Source organism: Rhipicephalus sanguineus, chromosome 2 (genome assembly GCF_013339695.2).
Source record: "Rhipicephalus sanguineus isolate Rsan-2018 chromosome 2, BIME_Rsan_1.4, whole genome shotgun sequence".
Classification (NCBI taxonomy): domain Eukaryota; kingdom Metazoa; phylum Arthropoda; class Arachnida; order Ixodida; family Ixodidae; genus Rhipicephalus; species Rhipicephalus sanguineus.
In genome coordinates, this window is record NC_051177.1 from 12,690,001 (window position 1) to 12,706,095 (window position 16,095).

The 16,095-nt window shown below is 47.6% G+C and overlaps 1 protein-coding gene across 1 annotated transcript in view; it reads left to right on the forward strand.

The window, feature by feature from the left end:
- Window positions 1-16,095, forward strand: part of LOC119382421 (multidrug resistance-associated protein 1) — a 351,316-nt gene that overhangs the window by 248,616 nt on the left and 86,605 nt on the right. The window contains exons 22-24 of the mRNA XM_037650116.2: window positions 5,800-6,044; window positions 9,440-9,605; window positions 12,754-12,953. Of these exons, the coding sequence (XP_037506044.1) occupies window positions 5,800-6,044; window positions 9,440-9,605; window positions 12,754-12,953 (611 nt within the window). The remainder of the gene's footprint in view (window positions 1-5,799; window positions 6,045-9,439; window positions 9,606-12,753; window positions 12,954-16,095) is intronic.

Consider the following 16,095-nt stretch of genomic DNA (forward strand, 5'->3'; position numbering starts at 1 on the left):
CTGCGCACAACACTCAAGGCATCGATGACATCCGCCAAAGGGGGTGCTCGGGAGGGCTCGTCATCGCTGTCAACATTAGAGGCCGAATCGGTCGATCTCGCAGCTATCTCGCTGTCGATGTCGGCGTAACACGTCTGCACTGTGCACTCGACATTTGCGTACTCGGAGAATCCGATTGGAGTGCACTCCTCGTCCGCGTGCAAAGCCTCATATCGAGCGCAGAGAGTCTCCCCTTCTTCATCAAACGGGCAAGTGACAGCGGTGACAGCAAACTCAGCGGAGGTTGCCTCTTCTTTCACAAAACCGGCGTGCTCAAAACACCGTCGAATAACGGTGGCCTCCACCTGCCTCCATGCGTGAACAATGAGGCAAATACCACCGAGGAGGTCAATGTTATACTCCTTTCCGTTGTCATAGCAAAGGAGCATTCGCTTCAACAGATTGTAGCGAGATATTTTCCTGGTATGGTGTATGACGCCCTGGTCCATCGGCTGCGATAGCGACGTCGTGTTCGGGGGTAGAAAGACCAGCCTGATTGCCTGCAGGTTCTGAATGTCGCCGTGAGCTGGGCAATTATCGACGACGAACAAAACGCTGCGCCCTGCGGCCGCAAACTTGCGGTCAAGGTGCCGCACGTATTCTTCAAAGAGTGCAGCCGTCATCCAAGCTTTCTTGTTGTTTTTATAGATCAGGTCATCCTTGGATGGCAGTCGTGCATTTTTGAAACAAAGAGGCTTTTCTGTCTTCCCAATAACAAGCAGTGGCAGCTTGTGCTCACCGCACATGCTTGCACCAAACAAAACAGTGATTCTATCTTTGTTCTGTTTCCGCCCCTTAATGTCTGCCTCCTTCAAAGCGAACGTCTTCGTAGGCAACATTTTGTAGAACAGAGCAGCTTCATCAAGGTTGTAAACATCTGCTGCTTCGTACTTGGTGAGTAGTGGAGCCAAGGTGTGCTGCTTCCAGCCGTCGACAACAGACTGATCCGCGCTGCCACTCTCGCCACAAACAGTCACGAATGTCAGGTTGTTGCGCTCCTTAAATCGGCAAAACCATCCATTGCTGCATTTAAACTCAGAATGTCCAAGTTGCAGCGCCAGCTGGTTGGCCTTCTCACGCAATATGGTCCCATTCACAGGAAGGTGTGCTGCGTTGGCTTTCTGCAGCCAGTCGATCAGAGCTGCTTCAACGTCGGCGTACGTAGGCGGGCGTACTCGTGTACGCTTTGACGAGTGCGTCTTGCTGTAAGCATCGAGAATTTTCTCCTTATTCTTGATGATGTTGCACAGCGTTGACAGAGGCACGTGGTGCTTTTCGGCGAGAGCCGTTTTCGACGCCGTCGACTTGCTGGCCTCTTCAATTAAGCACACCTTTTCGTGCAGGGACAAGCTCTTGTACTTCGGCATCTTCCTTCCAAGCACACCGCAATCAACTAATTCACAGGGAAGACACTCAAGCGGAGACAGGAGACAAATGGAGCAGTCGCACCGAATCGCACAATGCTCGCCAGCCGACATCCAAATGGCACAAAGACTCCACAAAACATTCACTTCGCTAGAGTGGCTAACATCGCTGTTGAGATGATGATGATCATGATCGCAACCGCACGCATCGCCGCCTGGCAATTGCTAAAACATGGCGTCTACGACGTATTTCCGGTAAAAAAAAACATGGCCTTCGAGATCCGTACATCAAAAAAAAAAAATGCATGTTTTAGTTACAGCCTCCGAGATTCGCAACACCCTTTGCATATCTTGGAAGTCGCGGCCAAGTGTGCCAATTAACCGGGAAGTCGCAGACTGGCCGCACCAATTATCCGGTTAAATTTACATGTAAAAATTTGGGACGCGCAAATAATACAAATTATCCGGGATTCCCAATTAACCGAGTACAAATTACCGAGGTTTTACTGTACATTCTGCCGCAAGCGCTGCGAACACAAATGCGGTCGTGTCGACGCGATCATGGGCCACCACGAAAATACACGCGCCTCCAACGTATGCGCACCGACTCAAAGCAATGCTGCGGTCTAAACCGCGGTAGACGCGATCACAGATAGCAACGACGGAGTTCTGAAGGCATGAGCGCGGTCAGCGCGCACAGATTGAAAATGGGATTACCGTTTGCCGCAACCGCTGCGCAGAAAACCGCGGTCGCTATCGTCGCAATCATCGATAGCAAATACGCTCAAATACGCAGCTAACACATCAGAAGAAAGATTAAAGGCAATCAAGTCTTAAAATGGCACGAAGCATTTCGGCTTTACTTTCGCTTGCTTTGACTGGTAGTGCGAAGCTTCGGCACTTCGTTTTCAGTTAGCCTCTGCGAAGCAGCATTGGGGGCGCACACCAAGTTTCCGTTACGTTCACTCGGCGTTTCCGTTAGTGCGTGAGGTTTGTATTTAGTGTTTGTGCTATCATTACATTGTGTTTGTGCATTGCTTTCCGTTAGCGGCGTGTGAACGAGTGGTGCCGACGTTGACGTTACAACTCATCTAAACGGGAGCGAAGCAAGAATGACGGAAGCCGACCGTGCGCACACGCTTATATACACATGAAATGGGGAAGGGAGAGGAGAGAGTGGGTTACAGGCTGTATTTGGCTGCGGTGCGGCTGCATCACGCGGGAGGAGAGGCTGCACTGCAGCTGCAGCGCGAGAGAGGAGAGGATAGAAGGCGACCGAACACCTGCGTAAAGGAGGAGAGTGGGAGAGAGAGTAGGCGCATGTCATGAGTAAAGGGGCACGGGGCGCGCGCCAGACAGCGCAAGGTGTCGATGGTGTGCGGGGAATGGAAAAGTACCCGATGGTGTGCACCCCCCGCCACGTCGACGCAAGCCATTGGCCGGAGGAAGGCGCGTGCCACGCGACCCGAACTGAGGTGCGGAACCCCAGAGGATCAAGCAGTCATTGTTCGGTGGCGTTGTCGAGGAGCAAGGTGGTGCAGGCCAGCGTCGCGTCCGCGACGGGAACAGCAGGGCTGAGTTCTGGAGGCAGCGTGGTGCATGCCCCGGGAGGGTGGCCGTCGACCTTGGGGTCTACCGAGCGAGGCGTCCCGGGCTTGCGGCAGCCTCATCACGCAGTTCTCGTGGCACCTGCGGCACTACCACAGCTCGGCAAGATGACGGCGACCCACCGACAATCACCGGAGAGCCACGTCGACAGTTCGACCCGGTGGCACCAAGGGGAGGCCAGGAGTTAGGCCTAACGGGGAGAGACCGGTGTTCTCCGAAAAGAAAGAAGCATCGGCGAGGAGGACGATCAGCGAGACGTCTGATCGACGGCGACGGCCCGGAGACGTCGACAGGAGCGGCGACGACGGGACTGGGCGTCGACTTTGGAACTCAATTGAGTCAGCGGACTCCACGAACGGAGTAAGAACGTTCTATGTGTAGCGCGACTAACTGAGAGGCCATAGTGGCCAGGCGCTCGAGTTGAAGGAGCTAGACATAGCTCAAATGTTTTGTAGTGTTAGTGATTGTGCACTAACTCAGCATGTTTGCACTTGTTGATTTTTATTGTAAATTTTGAGTGTGTGTTACAGTTCTGTTTGCCGTGGTGTGTGCGATAAAGTTTTGTTTGCAGTGCCACCACGGTCTCTCCCGAGTCTCTCTTCTCTCTCTCTCCCAACTCCATTCCGACATTGCAAGCGCTCCCGAGATACGTGACAGCGCATACCCAGTGGAGCGCGAACGCCACCACTGCCACCGGACACAGCCCCAAGCAAAAGCTGCTTCGCATCTAAAAACGAACAGCTACACAAGCTCTACGATAGAAGACAACACATAGGGCTAAATGTGATGCAGCTGCTGGCCGATATCGCTGCACTAGCTTGACGACTTGATCTTGACCCACAACGGCAACATGGCAGTTGGCGTGAGATAGCGTTGCTCGCACCGACACGTCTTCTGGTTGTGAGCAGCACTCACGGTTTGAAGGCAGCTGCGCAGGTCACGGGCATGTCCATTGCCCGAGATGTGTCGACCGCATTCCTGGCCAGTGGCAAAGACGATGTGCAGAAGACAGCCAGGCGCGGGTTACATCACTCCTGCTACGTACACTCAAAACACTCTCGACAACGGTATAGTAGGACAAAGGGAATGGAGCTACGGGTGCATGACCCATGTGGTTTGATGTTCATTATGGCTAGCAAAGACATCGGCGGCAACTAAGACGCCAAATTCAAGTGAACAAAGGTCGCTTCTCTTAGTTCGTGCCTTGCAAGATAGAATTAGGGAAGCAGAGTGCAACACCTCAGTGCCACGATCCACCTGGTTGTGTTCCACATGTGACAGGAAGCTCCGAAGAGCCTTAGGCCTAACAAGTGGCTCGACAACAACCGGCATCCAACTAGCACCTAGAATAGGCACAGAAGAGGCATCTGCGAGGAGGCATCAGCACTGTGAGGTGGCCCTACTCCGCTCGCTGCACACAGCAGCTTAACGAGCGATCGACGCCCACCGTACGTAACTAACGGTGTTACGACGCCCCGGCATCAATACAAGACAGCAATGACGCCCGTGGCCCCTGGCCACCCGGCTCCCTAAGCCATGAGTCCCAGAATCAGAGAGACAGAAGAAACTATTTACAGAAAGCTTGGACCACATACAAGGGTTCCGCACTCACTCGCTTCGGGCTAGCCTACAATCCTCGTGTTCTATGCCTCGCTCTTCCAGGATGCGGACCACGTGGCTCTCGTACCAGCAACTCAACGAGGCTTTTAAAAACAACTTGCAAACAACAAAAAAAACTCTTAGCATCTCCTCGCTTCGATCTCCTCACTTTCAAGGAAGCATGCCACCGACGCTAGGAATGAAAATCCCCCCTAGGCCCACTCTAATACGGCTCAACAAAGGTTGCTCCGAACCGCAAAAATGCCCCAAGAGCTCCACGTTGGGCAGTCAGTGTGGGTTCTCACAGTGAGCCGCACTCGGGGAACACATGGACACAGTAAACGCTGTCGAGAAACAAGCACGTGTACATTTATTAAACGCTTTTACAACGGCGAGCTTGCCAGCTGAATCTAATACGTAACCTAGTAACACTCTAAATAACCAGATACATGATGCCAGTACAACACACAAACAACATATAACAAACACAAGCAACAACATAACACATACAATGTACCATGAATGCAGTGCTGCCGACGTTCGACTCACCAGGAGGAGCCCGTGGGACCGAGCCGCAGTATCGTCCCCACAAACCCACTGCAAGAGACGTCCGTCTACACGCACTCCCAATCCCCAAAGAGACTCGTTGCTGTTTCCTTCACGCCCGCCTATCCTCGCCCCCGCCAGGCGGCGTCGCTGGTGCCACCATGCTATCCTTACACTGCGTGAGCACAGCGCCACCTCTCACTCGGCGCTGTTTATGCTAACTGCATCTAATCCGCGAGACGCGTGTGCCATGTGGCGAAAACGACTCTATCGGGGGTGATAGCACCTCCACAACTTTAGTGACGGTGAGTCTCGTAACAGTCGTAGCCACAGTGGTGTATCTGGCAGAACAACAATAAGAATTATTGTGCGGGCAATGTTCTCACTTTCAGTGATACCATCACATTCGTCAAATTTTACTCCACTGTGCACCAATAATTACAAGGGGGAGAAAAATTCTGATGTTAAGAAATGCAATATGTATGTACTTGCAGTCGTTGTGTGGGTAAATACGCTACATATTTAAGTTGGCAGAAATGACTGTGCTAGTAATAGAAGGCAGTTAAACATTGTTGGTAAGCATATATACTTTCTTTCATCGCCTTTCAAGCAAGTTTGCAGTTTGTGCCACTCTTGTTTCCAGTATGGCTCTGCAGTGTGGTTGAGCAAGTGGTCTCAGGATGCTGATGTGTCGCGAAGGCATTTCTACGTCATTGGCTACGCACTGTTTCTGGTGTCCTATGTGGTCTTCAACTTTGTGTACTGGACTATATTTGTGGTTGGCACACTGCGGGCAGCCATCTGGTTTCACCAGCAGCTATTGAACGGCATCCTGCGTTCACCACTCTCCTTTTTTGACACGACACCCATGGGCAGAATCATCAACAGGTGTGTGCTTTCCCTTTATTTTTTTTAGGGCCACTCATTTCCACTGCAAAAATGCAGTGAACTAAATTTAAAAAACTAGCACTTGTGCTTTCTGCCGGCACTTTGTACCCTGAATTAAGAAGGGCTTGGCCGTCTGAATTAACAAAAGTCTGGTGCCATTGCCATTACATGATGTCTGCAGGAATACTCACAAAAAGCAAAGCTCGAATTAAGAACTGCGTTCAGCATACAGGAAGATATTCTGAATGAGTGTTTTATGAAAGGGAATATAACGCACAGCTTTCCATATGGACTTCTCAGAAAGAAAAGCTGGCAAAAGTTTGTCCTGGCCTGGGGTTCAAACCTTTGACCAACACCTTTCCAGGGCAGGATTCCACAGAACAGCTTTAATAGTATGTTCACAGACATCAGTTGAAAACATAATTTACGTAAAGGCAGAGTGGTTGAACAGTGTTGCTTGAGGCAAGCCATAAAAGGTCAAATTAAAGAATAGCATTCACACTGCTTTACTTTCGTACAAGTGGATGTGTGGTTTTGAACAGTTCTTCTGATGCTACAAGAGTGATAGGATTGTAATGGTGGCTGAACCACTGATGCTGCAGCTCCACCCGAAATAGTGCCAAATGGGGCTTGCTGTGCCATCCTCATAAAAACAAGTTGCCTTAGACCATGCCAAAACTAGTCTCACAATTCGATGGCATCTATGGCCAGTGTGATGAAACATGCAAGTATTGATGAGCTCTCTTTGGTGAATTTCTTTAACCCTTGCAGCCTGAAATTTTCATTTCTGCATGATGCTAAATAACAAGATCACAGAGGTGTTATTGGCGATTGATGGAAAAGCCTTATTTTTGTTTTGGAGGACTAAGTTGTCACAGTAGTCTTCACTAATCTTGTCCTTGTGAGAAACCACAATAGCGCTGCACTGATACAGAATCCGGATGTCATTGCATTATGATGATGCTGCCATGGCTCAGTGACAGCTTTTTGAGCCTGTTAGTAAGACATGAGTAGGACAGTGAGGAACATGTGAGACACACGGGTGCTAACTTGCAACACTTTATTGAGAACCGCATATGTATAAGGCAACTCGCGTGTGCAGACAGTAAAGCAGTCCAATAAGCACGCAGGCTTCGCAATCGATGGCTTCAACATGCAGTTGTCCCCTAAACTGCGTAGTCGTTCATCATGACAGCATTTCCTTCGAGTTGTCAATCAATTTGCTCTTTTGCTGCTAACCTCTAGCATTCTGGTTAGTTCAGTTGGTAGAGCAACTGCCCTGGAAAGGCGTGTGTCCCGTGCTCAACCCCCGGGCCAGGACAAATTTTTCACCAACGAAGAACATTAGTTTCTGGGAAATCCATATGGATTTTAAATGCGAAGCATTTCTTAGCGAACTTCTGCGACTTTGAGTGTATCTATCTATCTATCTATCTATCTATCTATCTATCTATCTATCTATCTAGCCGCCTACGACTTTGTGCTCTCCTGGTCGCTTCGTTAATCGAATGTGCACCAAAATTGGTATGGCGTAACATCACTGTATGACAAACATAAATGACAAGTCGTAACATGAAAATCATGACACGCATGTCATGTACAGCATGATTTACATGCCACGCTCATGGTGCGCTGCCGGCCGTTTCGCTAGCTTGATGTACACCAAAATTGGCATCTTGCGACGTGACTGTGTGACGAACATAAATAACACGAGTTAACATGAAAATCATGACACGCATGTCATGTACAGCACGACTTACGTGCCACGCTCATGGGGCGCTGGCGGCCGCTTTGCTAGCTTTATATACACCAAAATTGGTATCTTGCGACATGACTGTGTAGCGAATATAAATAACAGGAGTCAACATGAAAATCATGACACGCATGTCATGTACAGCATGACTTACGTGCCACGCTCATGGGGCGCTGGCGGCCGTTTCGCTGGCTTGATCTACCCCGAAATTGGTATTGCGCAACGTGACTGTGTGACGAACATAAATAACACGAGTTAACATGAAAATCATGACAGGCATGTCATGTACAGCATGACTTACGTGCCACGCTCATGGTGCGCTGGCGGCCATTTCGCTAGCTTGATATGCACCGAAATTGGTATCTTGCGACGTGACTGTGTGACGAACATAAATAACACGAGTTAACATGAAAGTCATCACACATGTCATGTACAGCATGACTTACGTGCCACGCTCATGGTGCGCTGGCGGCCGTTTCTCTAGCTTGATCTACCCCGAAGTTGGTACTGCGCGATGTTACTGTGTGACGAAGATAAATAATAGGAGTTAACATGAAAACCATGACACGCATTTTCCTCAATGACATACAAGACAATGTATGCAGCTCTTTGCTGGCTGCTTTGCATTACATCGATTCCCACAATGCGTGGAATCTGCTGGCTTTTTTTGTAGCCTTTTGCTACAAATGGGTGGTTGGCAAATGAGTATTAACTACCAAAAGACTGTACAAATGACCTTTACTAATAAAAAGCAGCCGCTAGGTTTCAGTTATAGCTGCAGTGGGCACTACCTTAATTCTGTGAATACCTTCAAATATCTTGGAATTACCTTCACTCAAAACGTAAAGTGGCACCTTTACATTGAAACCATTTCCGCTAAGGCTCTTCGGAAACTGGGATATTTAAAACGAATCCTCACCAGGGACTGAAAATTAACTGCTTATAAATCCCTCGTCAGACCATCACTAGAGTGTGCCTCAGTGGTATGGTCACCCTACACTGCACTTGACATAAGTAAGCTTGAGGCCGTACAAAAGAAGGCCACACAGTTCATTTTCTGCCGATATGACCGCAATTTTTCTCCTTCATCTAACGCATGCGCTTTATCGATAGAACCCCTGGCTCATCGAGGCAGGCTTGACCGTATCACTTTGCTGCATAACATTGTACACGGCCACAGTTGCATTCAAGTGCTGATTTCTTTCAGTCATTCCACTGGGCGTGCCACGTGCCAATCCCACCCACTTCATATTGTTCCCTTTCAGCCATTTGTGAATTGCTTTAAGCATTCTTTTTTTACAAGGTTTGTCGACATTTGGAACAGCCTAGATGGTTCCTTGCGAGAAAAACCAAATGAACAGTTTGTGGAAGAATTGTCTAACTACATTTTTTGATACTTTTTGCATTGCATTGTTTCATCTACTAACTGATCTACCCACTCCTGCTATGTCTCGTCTATTGAAACAGCAGTACTTATAAATAAATAAATAAATAAATAAATAAATAAATAAATAAATAAATAAATGAATTCTCTTTCGTAACCACCTTGCGGGATTCTGCAGCACTGATTTGCAGGACTTTTCTTGTATGTAAAAAGACTTGGCCATTTATATGAGACTAGATTAGTGTGCCTATCTTTCAGGTTCAGCCGTGATGTTGAGTCAGTTGACAAAGAGATACCGATCAATGCCAACATGACCATGTGCAATATTGTCTGGGGAATGCAGCTGCTGATACTGATATGCATCATGTCACCTTACTTCACTATTGTGGTCGTGATGGCTGTGCTCCTTTTTGCAAGCATTACGGTAAGCAATGTTTCACCTATGTGCTATTTTTCTTATCGATTCTGTAAATAATGGAAGTGCTCCACTGTACCAGATCAAGAAGGTATCTGATACCGAATAATAAGCAAAAAACTTGCTCACTGAATGCCGATACTCCAATAGTATTTTAGTACAAGGCACCAAGAAAAGTATTTCATTACTTTCAAGATGCTTTTGGAATACGACACTGTTCAAACAAAAAAAACACCAGGCCTGCGCGAAAAGCGCAGCACAGTCACAGTGAAAGGTGGAAGAGCGGCATTTCGAGAGCCTGTTATAAACTCTCTTGGGACTACTAATACAAGTACACTAGCAACGTACCCACTACGCCACAAATCATAATTTTTGTGAAGTTGGGAAGCACCCACCACGACATTATTTTTCAGGCTGCGGAGAAGCAAGGTACCATCTGTAAGGCATTATGTGCATTTTGTTGATGCGACGGTTGATGACGATGAAGAATTTGGCTGAGCCCTTTGTAATGGGTTTGAAGCTTTAAACGACCCACTAGTTATGTAATTCGCATTGTGTGACGCCCGATCGTTATTTAACTCTCCTACCATGCTTTATAACATACGTTACCGTGAGAAAGAAGAGAGAGAGGGAATTAACTTTATTGAGACCCTGAGGAAATGGATCATGGGAGCCTTATCGGCTTGGCAACCAATAGAAGTGCACTGCGCTATAACTCATCATAATTTTTGTGAAGTAGGGAAATTGCCACTATGCAATTTTTCATCATTCTGCGGAGAACCGTGGTATATGCTAAACACCTGAGCGCCATTATGTGCACTTTGTGAATACTGTGGCTGATGATGACGAAGAATTATGGCAGAGCCCTTTGTAATGGGTTGGAAGCATTCAACAACCCGCTCGTTGCGCAATTCGCATTGTGTGACGCTTCATTGTTATTTTACTCTTCTACTACGCTACATTACATATGTTAATGTGGTTCCTTCCCGACATGAAGCCTGTATAGGGTCTTTTTGCAAAGCAGTTTCAAGCACCGGCATAGCTCTGAGGTAGAATACTGGGCTCCCATGCAGAGGGCCCAGGTTCGAACCTCATTCCATCCAGGAAATTTTTTCTTTTTTTCTCATTTCAAGCGATAGTGGTTACGAACCCCGGTGGCGGCGCCGGACAACTACGGCGCCAAAAACGGCCCTTGTTGTGATCTCATAACAGCTTTCGCTGTAAAACAGTGTCGTACATTAATGAAGTGCTTTATCCCACCAAGCAGTACAAATGGCCTAACAGCAAACTTTCATTGAGCCTTGACTTCTCAAAGGTTGCACTAGACAGTCTCTTCTTTCTGTATTGGATCACAGCCTACGCTCCAAGACTGCTCCATGTATGCTTTTGACACAGCAGCATTGTGTTTGGCAAAAAATAAATAAATAAATAAATAAAAATAATAAAAAAAATACACCACACCTGTACTGCCTTGTAGAATCACGACCTAGTTTCTGGTGAAGTTTATTTTTTGCACCTGCCACATCAGCAGAATGCTTTGACACACTTGCTTATTTTAAGGAATTTTTAGCTTGCACACCTTCATCTGGTTGCAGATGAGCCATAATGTTTTCCCCATTCAACGGGGTATAACTCTGCACCTTTTGTAGAGTGCTGTCTCTGCCCCGCCACGGTGGTCTAGTGGTTATGGTGCTCGACTGCTGACCCAAAGGTCGCGGAATCAAATCCTGGCCGTGGTGGCTGCCTTTTTGATGGAGGCGAAAATGTTTGAGGCCCATGTGCTTACATTTATGTGCACGTTAAAGAACCCCAGGGGGTCGAAATTTCCGGAGCCCTCCGCTACGGCGTCTCTCATAAACATATTGTGGTTTTGGGACGTTCAACCCCAGATATTATTAGAGTGCTGTCTCCAGAGCACTTGCATAACGCAGGATAGTCTGCAGTGATCCAGATATTTTGAATTTTGCTTGCACACACTCCACTACCTGCCCTCTGCTTCTACAAAATATTAGGGTGACTCTGTGCTTCAGCGACTCCAGGGAAACCTACTTTGTTACAAACCTCATATAATTTGTAAACAATGAGGGTTTGGTGATTATTTTCACAGTTCACTAGTTTTGTCATCCATGGCCATGTTGAAATGCGATACGATCCCTTTTCTTTTTGGACAGGGAGAGACACTGCTATTCTGTTTGACCCCCGTTCTTTCATTGGTTATGAACATGTGCACCATTTATGCTTGTGTCAAAACTTTTTAGCCTTGTGCTGTTCAACACTCTCTTGTTTGCCCTTTGCTCTTCTAGTGTCATGCTACTCTGTGCATTTTTACTGTGGTGATTTGTACAAATGAAGATGTTTGCATGTTCTTGGCCTTGTTCACCTTAGGTCTTATATCAGCAGTACGGCACTCATTGCTGGTCAAATGCTACAATTAAGGTGAAACTTTTAAACATTAAATTTGCTTTAAAAGTTCTCTTCTGTGCACAGCATGGTTGTCCTTTTTTTATTTATTCCTTGTGGACCAACTCGCCTGAGAAAAGATGTTGCTAACCATTTTGATGTCCTAAGCTTGGCTGGTGTCTGTTACTGAAATCCAAGTGGAGTGTCTGTATGAGAAGCTTACAAAGTCCTGTGAGGATTCAAACTCTAGGTTTAGGAAAACATATTACCTGCTAGAGGTATTACCCGAAGCCATTCCACCAACGCACTGTGACTGGAGATTGGTTGCTTGCGGCTACGATTGGCTGATATTGACAACATTTTTTTCACTTTACGACGTTGCTTTCATGGGATATTTTATATGTGTATTTTTATGAACATTACATTTGAATCTATCAGTACTCCTAATTACGTTCTGAGGGGACTTGAGTTGTCTTGAATCAGCGTCAGTGTGTTTGCTGCGGCAAATTCTTTTTGTACTTTGTTGGTGTTGGTTGATTTTATAACTGTTCCTCTTTTCGAGGAGCACTTCCTGAACAAAGTTTTCTGAGATAAGCATATGAAAGTGTTACTGAAATTTAGTGGCCAAATTCCGTGCCCTTTTTTTTTTTTTTTCCTACTGTGTAGTCAGCTGCAGTGCCAGTTTGCGTGTCACTGGTGGCCACCAGGACAATGTCTCTGTGAACGCGAGAGTGTCTCATGTTGGCTTTTTGTGCAGATAGTGTCGCTGCCGGCATTTCGGCACGTCCAGCGGCTCCGGTCAGTTACACGCTCCCCCATCCTGTCACACATCAGCGAGAGCATTGCTGGTGTAGTGTCTGTGCGAGCATTTGGTGTCACCAAGCAATTCATCAGTGCCCTGGAACGCTGTGTGGACATCAACATCAACTGCTGCTACCACTCCATTTCCTTGGATTGGTGAGGCATCTTCTTTATAATGTGAAGAACGCGGAACAGATAAAGATGCAACTCTTTATTGGGCGAACCCGTTCCCAGAAAAAAAAAAAAAATTGGGGGGGACTGTTCAGCTTTGCCTTCCGAAGTAGAATGCAGTCGAGTGATCGGGCCCCGTTCACGTAGCCTTCTCAATTGCTAGCCTGGCTTTGCTTCTCGGTGGACAGCTCATCCGTGCTGCAAGGAAAAGAATGTCTGTGCGCGTAACGTCCTAGAATGCCTATTGCAAGTACAGTTGCGAATTGCCCATTACACCATAATTCTTTCTTTTACAAATTCGCACTGTACCCACTACGTGTCCATACATAAGGCAACACACCCATCTGCCCACATTGTTGATGGTGATTAATTATGCCTTGTCATGCATGATTAGGCCTTTAAAACACTCACTCATTGCACAACTTATGTGCCTGGTGAAATCCTGTGCTAGTGCCATGCAATATTGCGTGTTAGTGACACTCCTTGCACTGCTTAACTTTCATATAGTGTTTTTTTTTTTTTCGATGCATTTTTGAGAATGGGCGTGGCTCTGGGGTAGAACACCTGCTCGCCACACAGAAGGCCTGAGTTCGATTCTCACTCGAGCCGAAGATTTTTTTATTATTTATTTATTTACATCTACAGTATAACCAGGGGAGTGAAGCTTCCTATACCATCCATGGGACGCGATATTCGCTCGCAGCGCCGGACGAACACTTGGTGTTTGAGGGCGGTACTAAACCATGGCGGCGCATTGCAGACACGCACTGGGGGATGCCATTTTGATGAGGACTGAGGATCCGAGTGGCGGGGAGGGGGGGGGGAAGCGATTTAGCGCCAAATTCAATTGGGATGCACCAGCAAGCCGAATTGAGCGAATGGAAGGTATTCAGATGGCAAGCGCGTGAGCTTCTTCCTGTTGCGCAACCCGCCATATTAACAAAATGGCAATCGTTGCGTTCTGATTGATGAAGATTTGCCCATCCATCCATCCATCCATCCAGCAAAAGCCGCTGCTGATAACAGCGCCGTTCTCGTAAAAATTCCGTATTCGCGAAGTGACGTGAACTCTTTGTTAAGATCGCTTATGCGAGAGTTCACGACAACTTACTGGTCTAACCCAGACCATCGGCATAGGCGTTTGTGCGAAACAGACCCTCACATGACCTTTCGACTCCCGGCTAAAATAAAGCGACGCCACACCAGTCTGCTGCACTGGATTCGACTAGGCGTCGCCTTCACTCGACGCTACGCGCACCTTATCGGCCGTGCGGACAGCCCGAACTGTGAGCGCTGCCATGAAACTTTAGCCCATATATTGTGCGACTGCCCTCTGTACGTGTCCGAACGGAAGACGCTGGCTTTAACGTTGGCCGGCATTGGTGTGAACACTCTAAGTGAGACTAATCTGTTGTCCGCAATGTCCGACCAGACAGCATCACTGACTGCTACAAGAGCATTCATAGATTTTCTCAAGAGTACAGGACTTGACGATAGACTTTAAGAAGACCACTGTGCTACGTGGTTATTGTACATACGCATTACCTCTTCCTGTCCCCATCATCATCTTCATTACTCTTTTTCCCCCTTCCCCTTTTCCCCTGTGCAGAGTAGCAGGCTAGAGCGCTCAAGCTCAGGCCAACCTCTCTGCCTTCTAATAAATTTGCTCTATCTATGCCCATCCACCTATTTTTGCACCACTTATTCTAAGTAAGCCTTTGTTTTTGTTTATGTGTACACATAAATTAGACAAGAATAAAGAGCAGAGTTTGTTTCAATGTTTTATTGCCTAAACGTACCATTCATACAGTAAAAACACAACTTGAATATTTACGCTACTGCTGCAACTGCAACATGATATTGTAACGTATTGCAAGAGGGGTCACACAAATACTGGTTTTATTATGGGCGAACTTGTGCCCAGAAAAGTAGGTGAAATAAATGAAAGAGTCCGCTAAAGCGTTCCACACAAGTGTCTCTTCCCGAACACACTTCTTCGTCGCCTCGCAGGTCAGCCGCACTGTCTCGAGCCCGTGCACGAGGAGCGCCGCGGTGCCACAAGAAGCTCGCGCAGGCGCGAGACATTGTAGACGCTTACATAGCGGCTCGCTGATCCTCTTGTTGAAAAGCAGTCTTTGCGGCATTAGTCCCCCTCCGAAATACGCATCGTCCCGATGCGCGATTGGGGGTGGTAACCAAAGGGGGGGGTGCTATGTTTCATTATCTCTCGTAATAGGGCTTCATGCGGACAACATGTACGACTTCTGCATGGTTTTGCCGTCTTGAGCGCCCTTGTCCTTCGGGGATTACTTGATAAGTTAAGTCACTTAGTCGGCGGAGAACCTTATATGGACCAAAGTAGCGTCGAAGGAGTTTTTCTGACAGCCCGCAGCGTCGTATTGGTGTCCATACCCATACTTGATCGCCTGGCTGGTACTTCACTTCTCTGCGGCGCAGGTTGTAGTAGCTCGCGTCCTTGGATTGTTGTTGACGTATTCGGTGACGCACCAACTGGCGTGCTTCTTCAGCTCTTTGTAGGAAGTCGTCAATGTCGGATGGCTCATAATTGTCGTTGTCGACTGGTAGCATGGCGTCGAGTGTTGTAGTGACCGCACGGCCATAGACCAGCTGAAATGGTGTGACGCGAGTGGTCTCCTGTAGAGCCGTATTGTAGGCGAAAGTTGCGTAAGGCAGGATTTCGTCCCACGTCTTATGCTCCATGTCCACGTACATCGATAACATGTCAGCAATGGTGCAGTTTAGACGTTCCGTCAACCCGTTCGTTTGGGGGTGGTATGCAGTGCTTTTTCTATGACTGGTGTTAGTCATCATCATCAAGCACTGCATCAACTCAGATGTGAAGGCTGCTCCTCGATCGGTAATGACTACCGTTGGGGCGCCATGTCGGAGAACTATGTTGTGAACGAAGAACTTGGCAACTTCTGCTGCCGTTCCTCTCTCAAGGCAACCAGTTTCAGCATACCGTGTTAAATAGTCGGTCGCGACGACAATCCACCTCTTCCCTGAGGATGTCATTGGAAACGGCCCAAGAAGATCCATTCCAATTTGCCGGAATGGAGCCTCAGGTGGGTCTATGGGCTGGAGAAGGCCGGCCGTCTTTAGAGGT